The 21,968-nt window shown below is 37.2% G+C and overlaps 2 protein-coding genes across 3 annotated transcripts; one reads left to right on the top strand and one right to left on the bottom strand.

The window, feature by feature from the left end:
- Window positions 1–487: 487 nt before the first annotated feature.
- Window positions 488–11,444, top strand: LOC117786833 (nuclear migration protein nudC). The gene is made up of 5 exons (XM_034625242.1): window positions 488–651; window positions 887–1,170; window positions 1,229–1,421; window positions 10,790–11,187; window positions 11,250–11,444. The coding sequence occupies exons 1-5, from the start codon at window positions 577–579 to the stop codon at window positions 11,299–11,301; spliced, it is 1,002 nt and encodes a 333-aa protein (XP_034481133.1). The 5' UTR covers window positions 488–576; the 3' UTR covers window positions 11,302–11,444.
- LOC117786858 (protein MTL1) lies at window positions 1,581–21,494 on the bottom strand. Of its 2 annotated transcripts, none has more exons than XM_034625271.1 (4): window positions 20,948–21,494; window positions 2,655–2,912; window positions 2,156–2,570; window positions 1,581–2,087 (listed from the first exon to the last, which is right to left on the bottom strand). In XM_034625271.1, exons 1-4 carry the CDS (start codon window positions 20,966–20,968, stop codon window positions 2,059–2,061), a joined length of 723 nt encoding a protein of 240 aa, XP_034481162.1. In that variant the 5' UTR covers window positions 20,969–21,494; the 3' UTR covers window positions 1,581–2,058. The 2 variants fall into 2 exon arrangements, with proteins under 2 accessions (XP_034481162.1, XP_034481163.1); XM_034625272.1 differs by lacking the exon at window positions 20,948–21,494 and adding an exon at window positions 3,873–4,654.
- Window positions 21,495–21,968: the final 474 nt, after the last annotated feature.

Genomic DNA, 21,968 nt, shown 5'->3' with positions numbered 1-21,968 from the left:
TTGAAACGGAAAGAGCTTTTTCCGCCAAGCAGATGTTGCTTACGGGCAGAGCAACGCAATACCACAATGCTTAAGCTGCGATTTGAATTGCTGTAGAGTTCTAGAGTGTGATATGCCTAAAAGCATATTTAAATTAAATGTATTGACTTAATTATTTATAAAAAGCTTAATTCAGCTAAAACTTATGCTACAACATTTTCACTCCAAATTCCGTTACACTTACATCTGTGCCATGTTTAAGGCTGATTGCTATGATATTAAAATACCGATATCTAATTATTTTTATTCAAGGTGTGGAAACACTGGCTAAAACTTTGGCACAGCATGAGTATTTTATGTTTTTTTACGCATTAACAAAAGTCAATATTAATATGCTGAAATCTGTATAATTGCATACATGTTGTATTTTGTGTGCGCTTAATTCATATTTGTCAAATCATTCTACTGCTCAGAAGGTATTTTTGACTTTAGTGAAGTCGGTCACACTGTCAGTCACCGGCACACAATTCAGAAAGAATTTTTTTAATTCGGAAATTTCCAGAAAGCTAAGAATATAACAACATATATAAAATAAGAATGTCTGCCAACGAAGCACAGTTCGACAATATATTGCTGGCTCTGGCCGAGAAGCATCAGGGCGGTGTTCCCGACGTAAGTATTCCTTGATCCCCAGAACAACGGCGTGGTACAAAGAAACATGGGCAGGCATGTGTTTATTATTTTAATATAAATGATTTCCTTGCTGTAACTGGACATGAGGAGGATACTCTTTCTTTTGAGCAGCTGCTCTTGCCCGTTACTGCGTTGCGATGACATGTTCCTTTGTTCCATCCATCAATAACAACAACAAAAGCTTAACCCACGTTGTTTCCATGCTTCTTTGTAGTTTCTGCATACATTGGCCAGCTTTTTGCGCCGCAAAACTGATTTCTATACAGGCGCCAAACAGGCAGAGTGGGAGAAGATGCTTTTGGAGATTTTTCGCAAAGAATCCAAGCTGGCAATGGCCGCTCATGAGGAGAAAGTCAAAGCACGCGAAGCATCGCAGCGTTTGAAAGATGAAAAGGAACGCGCTGAGCGTGAGGCGCGCCAAAAGGAAATGGATGATAATAAAATATGTGATATAACTGACGAGGAGGCTGCTGCCATCATTAAAGAGCAGGAGGACAAGTGAGTAGCATAGAGTATTTCAAAAATCCAGTTGATTTCATTCAATTCCATTCACTAGAAAGCGACAGCAGCTGCTGGATGGCGCTGGGGATGCAACAAAAGTCACAGCCACCAATGAGGAAGTCTCCAAGCCCATTGAGAAGGCGGAGGATGATACCGAAAAGGATGAAGTTGGTAAATTGAAGCCAAATGCTGGCAACGGTTGCACCCTCGACAAATACATGTGGACACAGACGTTGCAGGAGTTGGAGGTGAGTTTTGGTCTATAGTTTGTTTGTTGTTTTCATTTCTTAGTTGTTGCTACGGTGACGTGTCTCCAGGCAAGTGTTTTCTCCAGTTGTTGACCTCAACTCCGAGCTGACTCACTTTTAAGACCAAAAACAACATAGAGAGTTTTAAAGATTTGCATACAAATTTAATTAAATTCTGTTTATTTGACATATCACAGGGCTAAATAACTTAATTCTTTAACAGAAAAATACATTCGCTTGGCTCAATTATTATATACACATTTATATAGTTCTATATATGTTTGTATATATCTACGGCATTCACTTCAGTTTCTCATTCATTGTCCAGGGCTTTGTTTGCTGTGATACAATTTGTTAATTGGTATCCATTAATTAATTAATTGCTAATTACATTGTATTTTTCGCTTAATACTATTATGACTGGAAAGTCATACGAAAATTTCGCTTCTCAACTGACACACAGAAAACAATTGTTTTTTTTATAATAAATAACTTAAGAACTAGCTCAAAGACGTTGACGACGCATAACAATAATTGAAACGTTTTGGGAAATATAATAAATAATAAACTAAGAAGCCAAAATGGGTTACGCCCACCCCCGAACACCCCCACAGATTTGTTAATAATAATAATAGCGTTAGCTTTTGGGCATGTCACGAGCGCGCACTGCAAAGATGGAAAGATAAAGATTGTTAGAGATTGAAGATGTAATAGATTATAGTGAGATTACTTACTCTCTAGTGCATAGACCATGCCCATGATGAGCAGCAAGAAAATGGTGCTCATGCTGATAATTAATACCGTCACTTGACGTCCACGATCGCAGAGACCTCGCTTGGGTTTCTTGGCGCCACCAGGTTCACCATTGACCATGGTAAAGTGCATGGAACTGGCTATGGAAACGGTATCCAGATCTTTGGTTTTTATGTACTGCAGATTGGGATCAGCATCGATGGGTATGACCGCATCCTTAGCATTACTGGCCAATGCCAGATTGGCATTATAATTGGCCGACGAGGAGCTATTGCCATGCACACTGGGCAGCTGCTCCGTCAGCAGCATTTTGTGCTGACGCTCCTGCTTCTTGTGAATCTCTGCAAAACGTTCCAGATTCGCTGCCGTCAGCAAAAGTGACCCGGATGCGGCACTCTGTGAATAAGATTTAAAACGACAATGAGTCAGTTATAGTTCTTGTTGCGTAGGTTGTTTTTTCTTTTGGCTGTGATTACTCACCCTTGTGCTGTTGTTGCTGTCAGTGGAGCCTTGTGATGAGCGGGATCCTCGCTTGGCGGCTGCCAACACAGCCGCTGCAGCTGCCGCGGTGACTGCTGCGCTTGTGGCATTCGAATTGGCCGAGACGATGCTGCGTTGGGCCAGCGTAGGTGGATTTGAGTTAGATTTGTTCGATGATTTTGAAGAGCTCGCCGAGCTGATGGCCGAGCTGCTGGAGGAGACAAGCGAGGCGCGAGGTATGTGCCAGTAATCCTGCATCTGCAAAAGAGAGAACATTTCAATTAGTTACAGCTGAATTATATCTAAACTTTCATATTCCTATTTGCTGATGCTTCAAAAGTACATTTTTAAAATGATATTGCCACAATTCTATTCTGTATTTGTCTAAATTTGTCTACTAACCTCTAATATATTTCATTATAATTTGTAGACAAATTTTAAATTATTTCTGGCCTTTTTGATTAATTTTTAAATGTCATTTATTGTGTAACATTTAATCCCAATTTGCAGGCAAGTCGTCTCATCTAAACTATTGGCACCCTCGACTTTGGTCTTGTTAACTGTCTTTTTCTTTCTTTCTATTTATTGTATTTCTTTCTCCTTCCCTCTCTTATTGTTTTAAACATAAAAAGTGAACTTTCGAGTCTTCTTCTCAACTCGTTTGATATTTATGGTCTGATATTTTCGCTTAACTTGGGGAGACTGTTAAAAAAAGGCAGTGATGTTGTTGTTGCTCTATTATTTATTCAACTAGCAGTTGTTGTTATTGTTATTATTAATGGGACTCCTCTGGTTTGGTTTTTTTTAGCATATCTCCTGCTTTGTTTCTTATTGATTTTGCGGCTGCCTTTCTCATTTTTAATGGCACTTTAGCTGGGCGATTGTCAAATGCAAATGACATTTGTTGTTGTAGTTGTAGGTCTCTTAATTGTTGCAATTAATTCTAAATTTCACACATGCACATTTGTACGCACAAATCTGTCTGATCATTGTCAAGTTCGTTGCTTAAGTCTTTTGTTTGCGTGAACAGATTTTAATTTTGTTGTGGGTGAAGGGGGAGCGGATTATTTATTGTGATTAAAGTATATTTGTGTAAATATCAATTTTAAGCATGCGGAAGTCTTATCAGATCCAACCCGGCACTCAACAAATATATTTTCGTTAAGTTTGTTAACTTGTTCGGCCAGTTTCGGCCAGTTTGTATTTTATTTTACTTACTTTTATTTTTGTGATTTTGTTTTTTGGGATTCTTTGTGTATTGTTTTTGATATTTTGGCTAAATTTAGCTTAGTTTATAATTAAATACTTTATCACACACTTATTTAATATCACAATTGCCAGTTGTCACAGTCTTAAAATGTTTATTTATTGTTTCCAATTGTTGTTATTAATATGTAATTTGATTTGCGGGCACAAAACACTCAACTGGGGCACTGTGCAGCAGTCGCTGTTTTGGACCGTTCTTCTTAAGGTTCTTTCTGAAGACTGTTCTTCTGTTTCGTCTGCTTCAACTTGTCTTTCACTTGGCTTCTTCTTTCAAGTTTGTCCGTAGCACGCGCCAAGCAGAACCGATCTAAACGGCATCAAGAATCAAACTGAAGCAAACGGCGCACGCCGAACAGAGCAAATGCTGCTGCTGTCGATGCTGCCGATGCTGTTGGCGTCGCTGCTACTGTCGACGTCGCTGCTTGCGTTCAACGCTGTCGACAGGTTGTTTGCTTCGATGCGCAAACTTTTTTTTTTTTGTGCTTGCTGGCGTTGTTCTCTGTGTTTGTTGCTAGCAACTTTCTTGCCGGATTTTGCATGCCATAATAACAGTTTGAATAGGCTGTCGGTTGGCTCAATCACTGTGCTATATTTATACAACATTCTCTGATCAATTGCCGGTCAGCGTAATCCCCTGTTCCCCTTCCCTGCTTCCTCTACCACCTACACTATACACTATTTTTCAGTTTGATTTGATTTTTGCCGCGCTTGTCACTTTGATGTTCATTTCTCGTTTTCAGCTACTTTCGTTTTGAATCTTGGGGGGATTCTCTATAAATAGACACATCATTGATTGCTTGCCCTTATGGGAACACATGCCCCGGGGCCCAGGCAATTTGGCAAATTGAGCTGCAACTTTTATTTGTTTTCTGACTGTAAATTGGGAACAAACTGAAGGGCTCCTCACAGCGTGGGCGCTCGCCTTGTAATCATTTGTTGTGGGTTTTCCAGATCCGGCTTCAAATGAGACTTGTGTATGGGAATAGATTAAATAAATAACAAACTTTCGATGACTCTCAAGGATTTTGTAAGGGTCAACACGCCCTTTTGTTGTTCTGGCACAGTTTTCTAAAAGTTTGATAATGATCTATCGTTGGAATAACAAACTCATTCAGTTTTTTTTGTTCTTTTGCCATATATCAAACGATTGGTATACACATTTGGTATTCTAATATCAGCATTTAACGTCAAAGATCGACACAGAGACGTTATGTCAAGCGAAAAAGAGAAATAACAGCAGTGTATGAGAAGATCGATAGGGAATAGAACATGATCAAAATAATATTGATGTACCGCGAAACGCCCAAGCTATAAATCTAATGCGATCGTTAGTCTATAACTATTTTTAGTTGATTAACATTGTAAATCGTTGAATTAGTCAACAATTAAGCTGTTCAATTAAACTCAATGAGATCATTTATTCAATGTTTTATAATTGCTGACGATCATTAGCAACTTTGTCACACTGTGCAAATTGAATGTTCAAATAAATTGTTACAATTTTATTTATTTAACAATAATAGCAACAACAACAACAATAATTCGGTAGCCAAACCGCAACAATAATTTGTCTTTAGTTGAACACACGTTGTTGTCCGTCTGTGTGTGTGTGTGTGTGTGTGTAGCCCCTTCATCAAGCATCTTGTTATCACCTTTTAAGTGAGACAAGTGAGTGGCTGCCCCAATGTCCAACTGTGTGTGTGTGCATTTTAATCAAGCGAGTTGACAAAGATTTACCTGACGGTGCCAGTTACCAACAGCAGAGCATCAATCGGTCAGAACCACACACACAAAATGTGATGAGAGAGACAGAGAGAAATAGAGAGAGAGAGAGAGGAAACCCAACCACTTGAGCAAGAATCAAATCAAATTGAGATGAGTTGTATTTTGTGGTTTGAGTTGGGAGCAAATGCTGCTACACACTTGAGCAGCTAGCAAGCACTAGCTATACAACAAGACAAGAACAACAACAGCCACAGCTGTCCAATTCCAATCTCAATTCAATTCAAAGCAATTTACAATCTACACAGTCTATAGCCAATACGTTAAGTCAACAACATTCACCTAAACTGCCCGAAACGATCGATGAGGTTGCTTCTTTGGCCTGTGTGCGCTCAGCCAAAACAAACAGGCAACATTTGTTGTTGGTATCGTTGTTGTTGCTATGGCTTTTTGCATATAATTAAGCATGCAAAACAATTTAAGGCCATAGAATCTATTGACGCCCGAAACTGGCATTTCAAATTTACACTTGCATGAAACCACAACTGATCCATCGATTTATAGCTGTTTCTCTTCTTTTTTGTCTGGTTTTTAAATCTTTTTTGGGTGACAATGGCTGATAATTTGATGCCATTTGCGTGATAACAGCTGCGCGGGGAACACCCGCTATTGAAGCACGTCACAAGACGCGATTGGAATCCCAATGGACCAAAGCAGAATAAGAAATTAATAAATTGATTATTCGAAATTTAAATACTCTTCATTTTAAGTAGAACAATGATTAAATTAAACTAAGTTTAGCAATCGAGATGATTTTGATTGATTCTATCAAAAAAAATGTTGAATTCATCTGTCGATAAACGACAGTATAGATGTTTACATTCGTTTATCAATAGCTTATACAATAATTTCATTGTGTAGGTTTTTTTTTTTTTTCAATAACTCGCCAAGCTTCATTATCTTTTGATACCACTTATTCCAAGAAAAGTTCAAATTAGCTTTCTCATAATATTCGTAGCCTCCATCAACCAGCGTTTTAAATACAGTGAGATTATTGTTATACCCGCAGATTGTTAAGCATTATAACAGCATTTGTCGTAGCTAATTTCGGAGATTAGCGTTTAGAGAAAATTTTAGCCAACGGGCAGATGATACAGCTATACAGCTATGGAAATATTAATGATGCTGATAAGTCAGCGTTCCTCAGCTGAGTCATCTGGTAAGCGGAAATACTAAGCGTGAATTCTTAATGACGTCAGTTTCGTAAAGATTTTTGTGGGTTTTTCTTGGTAATTTCGCAAATGCTAAGTAATATGAAAATGAAACATTCTTAACGCTTTTACGATAAGTCGACTTAGTCGCAGTTCACACTACTCTATATAAAATAAAGAGCTTTATAGCGATCATAAAAGAAGTTTGTCAAGTTTTTTTCACATGTCATGCATTAAGTTAAGACGTCAATTGAAATTAAGATTGCATATAAACTATGGAATTGTCAACTGAATTGACGAATAGAATAGAAGAAGCCAAAACAAAGCGATGCTTCCAACAATGGGGGCTTGTTTCTCACAATAGCTTCCATTTGGGTAAATGAACTTTGTTGTGTGATCTGTTGATCTGTTGACTCTCGATTGAGATCCGTTTTCTCGGTTATTTTTGGTTCCTGGTACACAAAATGTTATTTAATGGGAATTAAATGCTAGATTACTATCGAAAGTCGCCTTTTTTTTTTTTGTAAATTTTGATCTGTAGATCGATCAGCTAAAACGATCAATTATGTTAATTTGTCAAAATAGGCCAATAAGCTGTCGTTGTAGATCTAGTTTGTACCCTATGAAAATTTCCGTTTATGGATTTTAACTGCTACCGGATCTCTCAGAATGCTGCCCAATCAGCTTAGCACACAAAATTCAATTGCCCACAATACACACAAAGCACTTGATGGAGAGTATTATTATTCCAATTCCTATTCCATATAATAACTAGTTTCCAGTTTGAACGCCATTCTAATCAGATTTGAGCCATTCAATTGATGATTTGTCTGTCAAGTGGCGACGACACCAATAATCAAATAATACTCCAATATACGTAAACTCAATGGGAACGATTTCTATACTGGGAGACAGACTGTTTTGTCAGATTTCAGGTTCTAGGAGTCTGTTCTCTGGCTTTTGATAATGTCTTATCGATGTAGTCGCGCCACTCACTCGCCTCGTTTAGTGTTTCTCTGGCTAGTTTTGAAATGATTCTTTTTTTTTCAACTTTATTTTTTTTTTTTTTGGTTTTTGGCATTTTTGATTGTTTCCACGCTGGTTTGGAGATCGCGGTTTCGTGCCAGGCACCGTGTCGCTTCTTTCAGCATAAATTATACGTCGTACATATTTAAGAAAATCAAATGTATTTTTAGTTGTTGTTGGTGCTGTATGTGTCTTCATATATCTCGAATATTCGTAGAATTAAGCAAATTGAGCAAAACAAAGCGCGACAGCAAAACAGTTAAACCGTTTTTTAAAAACGGCAGCAGCAACAAATCACGTGAATTTCAAACTTCTTTCACTTTAGCTTAATTTGCATTTCCAAATACACTTAAATCTTTTAATAGCGTACAAAACACTATAAAAGCGCGTAGAAATCAATCGCAAATTGTTTTTTATGCTGAATCCATGAACTGCTGCATATCGCTATGATGATCGATTGGCTTACTATCGATTAATGCAGGCCGACAACATTTGCATAATCATCAGCAACTGTCAGACATGGTGTCTGCCGAGCGTCTGATAGATTCGATTGCTCCTCTCCCGATCTCTCTTTTTCGCTCTCTTTGAATCGTTCTCTATCGGTGTGGATAAGTGTGCCATCGTTGCTGTTATTAATTAATTCAATCGCGACACCTTTTCCGTATCTTTATAAACTCTGACTGATGCTGAACTTGTTGGCCATGTTTGTTGTTTTTGTTGCTGATGTTTCATGTTTAACTTTTGTCTTTGCTGGTAGTTGACTTCATTTTTGAGTCGCATCATGTTTGCGTTTTATTGTTAGATTTCTTAGCTTTCAGCGCGACCATTTGTATTATCCATTGTTTACCTTTGGATTTCGATGCCATGATTTAATGTGTCCATTGTGCGATAGATGTCGCTGTGATTTGTGTAAATTTCCTAGTTGTAACGCAAGCACGGGCTTTGAGCATAGAATAGAATTGCTGTTTGCATAACCTTCGCTCACGCTCACTGTGAAAGCTCAATCTTTACACACAAAAATTCCCTTTCCAATTATCAAAGAAAAACAAATACACCAAAACAAACACACACACAAGAGGCCATTAACCGAGCTTTGTTGATTAGCTTTTGCCCATATCGATTAATGCACTCATCGATTGCATAATGCAGCAGCTCGTTAACAGACTCTGTTAAGTCGCCATATTTGAAGTACGTGTATATGAGTGTGTGTGTGTGTGTGTGTATTGTTGTTCTATATAAAAATTGCTAATTGCGTTGCCGCCCACACTTTGCTGCTGCCTCGCTTACATCCGCGTCGCAATGAATTTAAAATCCCCAATTGACATCCGCTTCAGTTTCATTTTTGACACATTTTCAATTCTCGAATATGTCAAAAATTTAAGCGACGCGTCGGCGACAAGACACTGTTGAAACCTCATTTGTCGTAGTTGTTGTTGTTGTCGAGTGCTCAACAGAAGCTGTTGCTAGAGATGAGCAAAAAGTACGTGATGACAAAGTATTAGGAATTAAGATAGCGATTTATAAATGCTTTAATTTTTAATTAAGGTCAAAGGAGGGTAAATTTAAATAAATTTAAGTGTGTAACTAAAATCTGGCAATTGTCACGGCAGTCACGCAAGTTCACAGTCACAGCTCATCTCTATTACTCATTGCTATTGACATGACCGCGTGCTGTGTGATTTTCTTGCTACTGGTTGTTTTCTGTTGTTGGGGCACCTTGACTACCCACACACACACACACACACACATGCACATACACTCTTGTACTTCAACGGAGATGCGCACGCACGAACGCCTCGTCGTGCCTCGACTTGGACCGTGGCATCAACTGACTTTGTCTTCTTGAACGAAAGCGTCCTTGGCGGTTTGGCTTTGTGTGATTTTAATTAAAGGCCCGACGAGAGCCGCTAACATTGTTTTGCCAGTAGTCGACTCGGAGACTCTGACAGAGACTCCACATGCGACTGTGGCAAGTGGGTCGACTTTGTTGTTGTTGTTGTAGTTGTTGTTTTCGTTGCTAATTGATTGCAATGTTCTCAGCTGGCTGAGTTGAGTTGAGTGTCTAATAACTTAAGCTTTAATTATGTATGTATGTTGCCGCTGCTGTTGCTTGGCTTTTCACATAAATCACATTATTAATTTTCATTAGAGTTAATAGAAAAGGTGCTAATATATGGGGCCTGCCTGGTCCATAATTAATGGGCAGCCAGCACATCATTTTAGACGCCACTGTAATTGCTTTGAACTTGGACAGGCATCGCTCAATTAGCCCATTGTTGTTGTATTGCCTTTGGATCTGGATTGCAACCTGTTAAGCGGCATTCCAAGTGACTCCTGCAGTGCAACCGGATCTGGTTGATATGCATAAACAACCGCTGTACGTCCTTGAACTCTTTTGGCCTGGCTGGCAGTTAAACTAAATTCCCGTTGATTGCAGACTTAAGCCAGGCGAGTCCTTGAAACGAACCTGGTGAAGGGCAGCTCCAGTTTAGTTTTCCGATTGCAGCTGCTGATATGTATAAGACATGCCTCTTATCCAAGTCAAGTCAATGTGTTTGTTAAGGTTTATTTATAGATCGTTTTTTTGTTATTAGCTGCTACAAGGTTGGCCAAAGCATTGGGCATCATCTCATCATCATCAGCGACAGCAACAGCATCAGCAATTGTTGTTTCTGTTGACTTTGTTACGTGGCCACTAGAATGTCTAAAGGGGCCAACAATCATTAATCACAAATTACATGAACCGGAGACGTTTTCGCCTCCGTTACGTGCTCATAATTGTTTGCAATTGGATTTGCTCTGCAGTTGAAGTCAATTTCAGAGTCGTAGATCTTGATCATCATCATTTGAGCATTAACATTAACAACTGGTTATCAATTCCAATACCATTCCATTCCATTCTAATTGCAGCTGAAGATTCCCTTCAACGTGACATTCGCTTTGCGTGCTCGCGACATTGTGGTCAGCATTGGCAAGAAATCATTAAAAGTGGGCCTCAAAGGTCAAGAGCCGATCATCGATGGTGAGCTCTGTGGCGAGGTCAAGCAGGATGAATCGGTTTGGGTACTTCAAGATAGCAAAACAGTGCTGATTACCCTTGAGAAGATCAACAAGATGAACTGGTGGAGTCGCTTAGTTACCACCGATCCCGAAATATCCACACGTAAAATCAATCCAGAGCCATCCAAGCTATCCGATCTTGATGGCGAAACACGCAGCATGGTTGAGAAAATGATGTACGATCAGCGCCAGAAGGAGATGGGTCTACCCACCAGTGAAGATCAGAAGAAACAAGACATACTCGAAAAGTGAGTATTCTTATATTTGAAATTATTGCTCTCTTACTCTAATATATTTCCTTTTTTTTTAGGTTCAAGCAACAACATCCCGAAATGGACTTCTCCAAATGCAAATTCAACTAAAAATTGGGGATTCTAGGACTTTTCTACATATTCCACAGATTTTCTCAACTTTCAGTATCTTACACACACACACACACACTCACAAGCATTTAAAATGTGTAATAGCATTGCAAATAAATCAACTACAATTTGTTCAACATAAACTCAAACATTAAAAATCGTTTTGTAGGTATTTACATATGTTAATCGTAATTGGTTAGCTGCTTAGTGAAAGCGACTTAAGTTTCTATGATAGATCTCTGCGTTTAGGGTGCGCAAAATAAAAAAAAAAGTTTTTTTTTATCAAATAAAAAACCCGCTTAGCTTGCGGTGGGAGCGACCCAGAGACACGATCTGAACTGAGCGATTAAAGTAATTTTTCATTTTTATTGTTGCCTAAAGTGCAATTAATTTCGTGCTAATTTGTTATAGCCGCGTTCGCCCAATTCTCAGCCAGTTTATCTGTCGCCCAAGTGAATGATATGGTGTTGAATTTATCCGAATGGAATTTCAAATCAGATCAGATTATAAAAAGTTCTCAGGCCATATTTAATGTGTGCTCTCAAGTTAAGATAGATGATGCTTGATTTCTTTATCCCTTCGGGTTCCAGATTCTAATTCTAGTCGCCAATCAGTAGTTCTCTGGGTCATTGGCTTGATTTTCGTTAGCTTTGAACTCGTTTCAGCTGTTGGCTATAAATTTAAATGCTCGCGCTTTGTTTAATTTTTCTCTCACTTTTTCCGATCATTTGTTTTTTTTCTTGGCTGTAAAGTTCTAAGCAATTTTTTTTTGGCAAGCCAATTTGTTGTTTTGCTATCAGCTACAAATCGACTGATTTTATCATTAGTTGCTGCTGCTTTTCAGCTGACACGCGCCAAGCTGATCGTTGTTTTTTATACCGATAACTCCCAATAGAGCTGCACTCGTGTGCTTTTCACGCACGAAAGTATCGAGTTTATCGAAATCAGTTTTAAAAAAAAGTCGCAAACTTAATAAAATTACGTTAAAATGCTGTTTAAATTGCCGTAATGCTTTTTTAGTATCTTAAATACCAACAACTAATAAAAAATGCATTAAAAAAGCATTACAGACGGCTGAATGTCGCAAAATGGAGCTGAATTTGTGTCAGTTTTTATAGTATGCAAATTAGTTTGAACGAATGTTACAGAATGGAAAAGTTTGTGATTGCAAGATTTACTCGTAAGTAGTTTAATCAAATGTAGATCTATTTCAATGATATAAAGTGGGTTAACAAATGTATGTATGTTATTATAATATAAGTGTATAAGTAGTCTGACCATAGCCAAGGCTAATTAAACAATTTTGAAACAATTTTTGATTGCCTAGTGTTCCGCTTCGATGTCCATCTCCAGATCACAACCCAAAAACCACTCCAAAAATAGATACGCCCAGTCTTTGTATTATTATTTTTATTTTTTTGTGTACACACAGCTGAGTCGTAGCTTAATAGCTCATTAATTAAACAAAATTTATTTAAAACTGTGTTTAACAAGGCGCACAAAAAAAGACATACACTAATTGATAAATACGTTCCTGCGCAATGTGATCTGAGCATAGAAACAAAAGATTTATTTTTGGGAAGGAAAAAAATACGAGTAACATTAGCTGCATGTCTTTGACGAATGTATGAGTGGGGGAGTGCGTCAATTATTAAATAATTAAAATAATTAATTATTATCAGGCACACTGCGGGAGTGCAAAAGCCACAAAAAATGTAACAAATTATGTTTTTAAACAATATCTCAAAATCCAATTCGTAACCCAATCCTAAAGCTATAAATGAAGCACAAACAGAACCAGAGTTCAACCGGATTTACTTAAAATTCTGATTTCGGTGTGTTTGTTTGTTTATTTGCGTATTTGTTTGTTTATGGTTGCGCTACAAATTTGAAAGTACGAAATGCTTTCATATTAAGTATACAACTTTTGGGGAATTCGCCAATTAGGAGAGCAGCTTAAGAACCGGTTAATGCTACCGATTACAATACCAATTTCAGTGCAGAGAGAAAGCCATTGAAATGTCATTAAATAATCAGAAAACAATTTTTTAAGTATTGTGAAATAATTCACGTGATTCATATGATATCAGATCCTATTCCAGTTGAACTCAATTCGGCGAATCGTAAATAATATATAATTATACAATATTTGTTTGACTTTTTGATACCGTTAGTTCAGTTAAGTGATAGAGGAGGGGGAGAGACAGTTGTAAACACATGCTGAGCTAAGAATCGATTGAACTGTTATATGACGCACGTGATGAATTGTGTCTGGCGGCAAAAGTAATAAATATAAATTTCTAGTCCCGACTGTATGCCATAAATAACGAATCCGGGTGCCTGTTGAGTGTTGGTCATGTGCCCCTCAACCTCAACAGCACCCGCAGACGCACCGATGCTTGAGGCTTTGATTGTTCTTGTTGCTGTTTGTATTTGTGCTAATAAGTTTTTGGTAATTTCGAGTGTTTCCCACATCATCAAATCAAAAGATATATATGTATTTGCAGTGTCTGTATGGGGCGCTGGTCGGTCGCGTGGGTTATTTCACAGTTCGTCATCGAGTCGCTGTCTGCTGTCTCCGACCGGGTATCGCTCTTGGTCTGGGTCTGTGTCTGTGTCTGAGTCTGGCAAGGGGTCTCGTAATTGCGGCTCATTTGTTATTTTTAGCATTAAATCTTGTTAATGCCGTCGCGCGTAGCCACTGCGGCCCATTAACTATAACAGTCGGCCAAATTGTTGTTAGACCCTGTACCTGAAAAGTACAAAGGGTCGCATAAGTCTGTCATCAAATTCGACTTAAATAAATGTAAGTACCTGAAATGTTTTTAAAGTAATATTTCTTTTATTTATATTTACTTTTCTAATGTTCTTATTCACGTGTATATATCCAATACAGGGTCTCCCACAGTCGATTTTATTCGAGAGTCATGCTGACATCCCGCGCGTCCGGCGCTTATCGTCCCTTCCTGCAATGGACTGGCAAACTCACCACCGTACCAAACAAAAGACTTAGGCAACGAACTTAGCTTAGAAAAGATTTTTCTTTTTTTGCTGCCAGCAGCCGAAACGGCAGCGGAAACTCCAACTTCAGCTGACATTTTGAAGGTCAACGTTGTCGCTGCCGTTGGCCAAGTGACCAGCGAGCCATACAACGAGTATAATTAACTTATTTTACAAAGCCCATAAGCTGCAGCTGAACTGTAACCAAGTTGGCCACATTGCAGCGCCAACATCTGAATCACTTAAAGCTGGGCTTGTTTTTTTTTTGTCTTGTCTTGTGTCTGCAACGATGATATTGAGTTGTTGCCTATAAAAGTTCGAGTGGCTGACGCAGGGGGCGAAGGTGGAGGTGGAGCTGTGACTGAAACTGTTGTAGTCAGACACATGTATGTCGCTGCTGGAGGCTCGAGCACTGTCTGCGGCAAGTCTGTTGGTGGGCTTGTCGCTTGGCGCCAATGAACTGTTGAGTGTCAGTGTCTGCTACCGTTGTCTCCACTGTGCCTCCGCTTTGCTTGGCATGCAAATGTTGCCATGCCGAAGATGGGCAGAGATTAATGTCAGCGTTTGGTGAATGTCATTTCCATTGGAATTTCATCAGATAGAATGTTCTGTCGCTCTGATTAGCATGCCGATTCATACATCCGGCTCTGTTCCCGGACTTTATCGAACAATCGTCGCCCCCACATGCCACAATTGCATTCACTTTGTCTCAACACAGAGACTGCTTGCAGGAATTTCGCAATTAGTTTTGGTTTCGGTTATCGCACAAATTGTGTGCCTGTTGCATTTGCAATGCTAATGTGGTTAAGTGAAGGCAAATACCTGCCGAGAAATATTGCACTTGTGTGTGTATAACAGTGGAACATGCAGAATCTATTGAAATTAACAGTTGCAAGTTGGTAAACTTAGTTTCTAAGGACTTACGGAATCACGACATCAGCTTTCAGTGGAGTATAACAGTTTTTTACACTGTTATACTAACAGAAAAGTATAAGTGGTCACAATGCATAGCAGTTTGGAATCATTTCTGTCATGGTTATAAGTTCTTGAGAAATTATAACAGTTTTGAAACTGTTATACAAGAGAATATCTGCTAATCTTAGACATGTTGAACATATTTATTGGTTTTCATGTTTGTTGTTTGAATATTAAACAAGTTTTCAAACTCTTATAACAGTAGCTGACATTCCCGCTTGCAACCTGGCTTGAATTCACTTTTGTGCGCTTTCAAGCAGCTGCCTCACAGCTCGTTACCGTGATATTTATCAAGAGATTGGCCATTTTTGGCGTGTCTTATGCTGGCCGCCTTTTTATCTGAACTATGACTAATTTTTTGGTATTTAGAGTGCTGTCTGACTGTTGATTGTTATTGTTTTTGTTGTTATATCGATAAACGGAGCAAAGACAAATGATTGTCATTTGGAAAGCTCGTGGGTGGCAGCTTAAATAGTTAAATACAGCATGCATAATGTAGTTCTTAAGCCAGATAATCGCGCATTATTAATAATAATGCAAAAATATCATTTGCTAATCGTTTAGTTGTTCTTTTTGTTGTTATTTATGTTGGCGTTAATCATCTGGGAGTTTTGTGAAAGGCAAATGATGATGATGATGATGCATTGAAATCAATAATTCTTGTGAAGAAGCGCTTAGTAATGTCTCTAAAGAACTACTCATATCATATCAAATGAATAATCATAGAATGTTAAATGTTATGCAATATGTGCGGAAGTTAAGTTGACTAAACTCTTGAATAAATTTGATTACACACAATCTAAACAATTTAGAAAGGGGAAATTCTTCTCAATTTCATATAACCACACTTAATATGGAAACTTTTATTTTGTCAAAATTATAAATGACATATTTTTGACATAATAATTAAGCTTAGATTAAATTGTAGTTTACCCAAAGTATAAAAGTTATTTTCGAATCCATTGTGTGATTTACCAAACTAAACTGCAGCTTCCTCAATTTGTATAATCCATAATTGAACATTTCTAAACGCTTTTGTTTACATTTGTCTATTCATTAATTGATGTGCAAGCAAATGATCAAACGAGACCCCCAATTAGACGATGTGAATAATGTTAGTTAACACATCTCTCGCCTCATCCTCCACTCCCAGCTCCCTCAAATGCACAACTTAAATTGACTTAAACTACAACTGCCGCTTTCATAACCAATCTATAAACTCGTTAAGTGCATATATGACCCATCTTTATAGCCAAACACTAAAGTGTTTAATGAGAAATTCATAAACTTGACACGGGAAATGCCCCCAAAAGAGTCAAAAGTTATCGCACTTGCCACACGCAGTGCGAGACCAGAGTCCAGCTTGAAGATCTATCGCATAATATTCATGAATATATGCTAAGTGAGCGTGTAAATACTGTGGGTGCTTTACCAGTTTAAAGTTCCATTTATAACGAGTCGAAGGGTACATAAACTTTGTCATAAAGTTGATTGATTTTAGTTGAGGTATGTTAAGTGAATACTTTTTAACTGAAAAAAATAAAATTCGTGACATATTTAAATATTTCTCTCAGTTGAATTTTAAACGAACAATAAAAAGGCGTGCCAGATATGTTAGTCTGCAACTTTCTTATAAATTACGTGAATATTAAATTATATATTTTTTATTATAAGGTCAAAATTAATCAAAATTGAAAAAAGACAAATTAAAAATACAATTATCACTTTTCAAAAGGAGACGTTATTTAAAGAGAAATTTTGTGGTATAGCACTGTATATAATATTATTCTAATCAAGTGTTTATATATCTTTTCTGGACTTTTTATGGGCATGGAAAGTGTATACAAATTTCGTTGTATTGAAAAAAGGTTTTTTTAATTTCATTTCAGTTTTTTTTTAAGTTTGCTAAAGCAACTATTTTCTATTTACTTTGACACCTTTTCTGCCTGTCTGTCAGACTGTCCTCCCTCTGTCCGCCTGTCTATCACTCTGTCAGTTTGTTGCTCTCCGTTGCGCTGTCTCCGGCATTTGCATAGCAAGCAGCGTGAAAAAGAGCGGGGCCAACTATTTGCAAAGCGCTTGGCGAATAGCTGAGGGGACAGCAGTCAACTGCCTCTGATTGTGATTGCCTCCCCTCTCCCGTCCACCCACAGAACGACGACAACGTCGCCGGCGCTTAGCGTGTTCATGTAAATTTGACCTTGACACAATTTCGTTTCATAACAGAAATGCAAACAAATGAGGCGGGGGCGACGCCAAGCAAATGTCGAGGGGGGAGACGTGAGGCGCATGTGTGACGATGACAATACAGATGGAGAGTGAGAGAGATGGAGAGAAAGAGCTAGAGAGAGATGGAGAGACAGGCAATAAGCGTGCGACAAACACTCGTGTAATAATTCAACTCAAGTGCGGGGCCAACAAAAAAAGGCGCTGCGCAGTCAACGTCGCAGTCAGCGTCGGCAGCGATAAGTCTAAGAATCTCACGCTCTGCACTTTAGCTATGTTTTATAAATAAAAATATTGCACAACTATGCAAACAAAACAATAAAAAAACGAAAATGCTAATAAATGTCGGAGAATTTTTCGAATTCAAAGCAAATATTGATCCGCATATGAAAACGTGTGTCTATATGTAAATATGGGTAAATGTATATATCTGTAGGAATATCTGTAGCCAGGATGATAATTATTCTTATTCAAAAACTGATCTTCTGATCAAAGTTGAATTGCCGACACTTTTGACTCATTCGCCTTGGGATTCCAGACCAGAGACAAGCTGGCTGGTAAATCTTCCTCACACGCACACACAATGGAAGCCTCATTAATTTTCTTTTTTTTTTGTCTTAAGCCATTTTTTTGACAATTTTATAATTTCTATTATTAATTTGCTAACACATCTCGCGCATTAATGAAAATATCAATGGCGTGCGATGTTTTATCGACCCGGCACGTGGAAGTGTTTCATAAATATGCATTTGATTCCCACATCTCCTCTTTCTTCGCTTCCCTGCTTCCCCATTATTTAGTAACAATAATCAGAAAAGCTCTTAATGATAATCAATTCAAATGATAAACCAATAAATGTTAGTTGAAATGGCTTGCTTTCATTCATTACTTATGAAAACACTTTGCATATATTTGGTTTTTAAATGAAATGCCTTTAAGTTAAACCTGGTTAATAGGTAATTAATCTGTTTAAAAATGTTAAGTTATGTGTTGCTTCGCCCTAGAACAAAGTTCTAAATGCCACTTCCATTAGGAACATCTTTTCTGAGTCATGCCCATATTAAATGAAACTACATAGTTGTACTTTGTTAGCAAGTGTGCTAAGTATTGGATTCTAATGAGATATTAATGTATTGCAAATGTATGTAAAAGTGGCAAATGAATATAAATTAAACAATTTAATATTGATCTATGACCTAATGACACATTTATACTCTCTATGCATTATAATAGTATTCTAAAGAGATTTTATAATTGCACTGCAATTAAAATTGCATTCTAATGAGTTATTAATGCTTTAAAAATGCATCAAATATTGCAAATTATCATAAACTGTACAAGTTGATATAGATCTTTAATCTTCTTCCTAATTATTGCATATAAATGAAAAAAATATATGATCCTCTAAATTCAAATTAGATTCTAATGAAATATTTATAAAGCAATAAAATATTGAAATGGTTCATTCATTACAGATATTTGAATTCTTTACTTCATTCATCTTTCTCTATGTATCGCTACGATACATTGCCTGCTAAACAAAAGACTTAAGACAAAAACTTGAATCTGTATGTCTCACCAAATTAAACACAAAGCACAAAAAAAAAAAATAAACGACAATAAATTCTCTAATTGGATTTCGAAAGTGAAAAGCGACAGATTCGTATTGCGATCTCAGATTTGAGCATCAGCTGCACAAAAAAGGAGCCTGTCAAACTCTTCAAAATGTTTATTTGTGTATCTCTTACAGTTTACTTAATTCTTTTTTTCTTTTCATTTATTTTGTATTTTTGTTGTTCACATCTTAAATTGGATTCTCGTTGTCGTTGGCTGCCGCATTCTGATTTTTTGAGCCGCATTTGTCAATGTTGCTTCCCCATTCTCGTTTTGATGTGCCTCATTTCCACTCTGGCCAAAAAATATATTGAACCAGTGGGCGGTGTGTGAATGTGTGTGTGTGTGTGAGTGAGTCTGTCAAATGTGAAGTGGAAAGATACGTCTGCTTTTGATTGGCAAAGTGAAGGGAGAATAAAGCGTCTGGGAATGCGATCAACATTTAAAGACACGTGTGTAATTCGAGAAGAACTCTTTTTGGGCCTTGCTAATTGATGAAAATGTCAAAGCAAATTGAGGAACTCTCGACATAATAACAATCCACAATTATACACTTCCAATCGAAGTGTTATTAAATATCAGGTTACAACAATAACAATGGGAAAAAATGCTTGTCCAAAATTACCCAACACTTAACATTTACTTTGGCCGCATAATTTTTATTGTAGTTCGTTTTTTTTTTTGGCTTTAGAATTGTGCACAAGGTTATCAAACAATAACAACAACAGCAACAACATTAAATTGAATGCAATTAAAGTTTGCATTGAAAGCCAGCGCCTTAAACACTTTTTGGGGCCTTTTGTTCAACAATTTTAATAATCGAATGCAATTTTTTGTGTGTATTTAATTCTTTTTACACTTTAATGCACAACCAAGTGCAACACAGAAGTAACGTTAGCTGAGAAGTAACGAAATACGAATACCCTTGGGGGTAGTACTTGAAATAGCTTTACGATTTGGCGATAAATTATTTGTAGTCTAAGATATTATTCATAATATTCACCTATTATTATTATTAAGATAGAATATTATGGAAATAAAATTATTATTGATAAACTTGTTAATAATATAGTGATACAAATTTATTATTTAGGTTTCTTTGTAAAAAAAAACTATTTCCACAGAAACTAAATCTTGCATAGAAATTTTTCATGTGGATAAAATTTAATTTAAAAACTGTTGTTTGAGAAATCGAATAAGTTTATCATATTACATTTTTAAAGCATTTTTTAAATGCTTTACTTACTCCCTGATAAGCTTAACATACCCTCTTCTAGGGTACAATAAAATGGCTTTAATCTTATTAAATGTCTTAAAAAGTGCAACTGACCTACCCGGACAGAAGTTAATTGGATTTTCAAAATATATAATAACTTATTAAATTTGTTGAAAAAACTTAAAATGAATTTATTAAATAATTGTAAATAATTTGTGGTATGCCGCACAAAAATATGTTGCATATGCAAATTGATGAGACAGCAACAACGTCTTTAAGATAAAAACTGCTGCAAGTGTTGATAATTAAGATGCAGATGCTGTAAATGACGATAAAGCTGATAATGATGTTCATAATGTGCAAGACAAGAGCAAAACAAACAAATTGTAAACAAGTTTGGCAAGCCGGCCCGAACAAAGCGTCAGGAGGGGGCGTGGCAGGGAGCAACTACGAAATAATGTTCAACAACTTGTCACGCACTTTTAATGTTGTTGTTGCTGTATTTATTGTGGTTGTTGTAACTTAGCCTAGTTAACTTGCCGAACGAAATTACAAAAAATTCAATTTTTTGCCAAATTCATTTTCGAAAATTTGTTGTTGTTTTTGTGTTTTTACCTGTTTTGGATGCGCTTCCATCGTTGACTGTTGGGCTTAAACTTGGGTATATATAGATGTCGTTAGTGTTATGGATAGAGTCACTTAAGGGGGAACACTCAAAAGTCTTTACACTTTATTTGTTTCGCTTTTTTTTTGTGGGTGTGTGTTAATTTTTTGTATATTTATCTTTTTTTAAAGTTTGTTGTCAACTTTGTTTGGGTTTTTTTTCGCTTTGTGTGTAATTTTTAGTTGTAATTTGTATTTGAAGGGCAGACACGATTGAGCATGATTGTTGTTGCTGTTGCTTATGTGTGTCACTTGTCGAATTAAGGTTTTCGTTTAATTTTTCATTTACTTTTTCTTTAATAATATTTTCTTAAATGTTTTGCAAAAACAACTTTGAACTGGTTGCAACTTGTTCTTGTTGGCGTCACAGTTACAGTTACCGCTACAATTACAGTTTGATTTGATGCACTTCAACTTTGTGCAACACTCGAACTGCCGTAAGCAACTTTTTGACAAATTTTCGCATTCCCAGCCGAATAAAATCTATAAAAACTAGAAACTTGTTGGGATTTTTCGAAAAATTTGCGCGTAAGTTTTCTACTGTCGACTGTCTGTTGCTGCTGATAACTGCCTAACTGACTGACTGACTAACTGACTGGCTGCTGTTGCTGCTGCTGATCCGCGTGCACACTCCGTTGCGGCTGTGCTAAGACTAACTGAGACACCAGCCGCCCGACGGCTCAAGTATTAAAAAGCATTAAACATTACCGCACATTGTTGCTGCCTTTTGGCTCTGTGCAAGTTGTTGCTGTTGTTATTGTAGTATGTGCAGGCACTAGCGTAGACTCAAAGCTAGAGCCGCAGTCGCAGACCCACACACACACAAACACACACACACACACACACACTAGCGGCCAGATCTGAACTTTGTGTTAATGCCAAAAAGCAAACAACAAACGTAGCAAATTTTCAAACAAACAAAAAATTTAAAGTTATATTTTTTCTGTTTGCACTTGAAGTGCGGGAAGTGGAG

The sequence above is a fragment of the Drosophila innubila genome (assembly GCF_004354385.1).
Source record: "Drosophila innubila isolate TH190305 chromosome 3L unlocalized genomic scaffold, UK_Dinn_1.0 0_D_3L, whole genome shotgun sequence".
Classification (NCBI taxonomy): domain Eukaryota; kingdom Metazoa; phylum Arthropoda; class Insecta; order Diptera; family Drosophilidae; genus Drosophila; species Drosophila innubila.
Note: the sequence above shows the minus strand (reverse complement) of the source record. Positions and strands in the feature narration are given on the sequence as shown.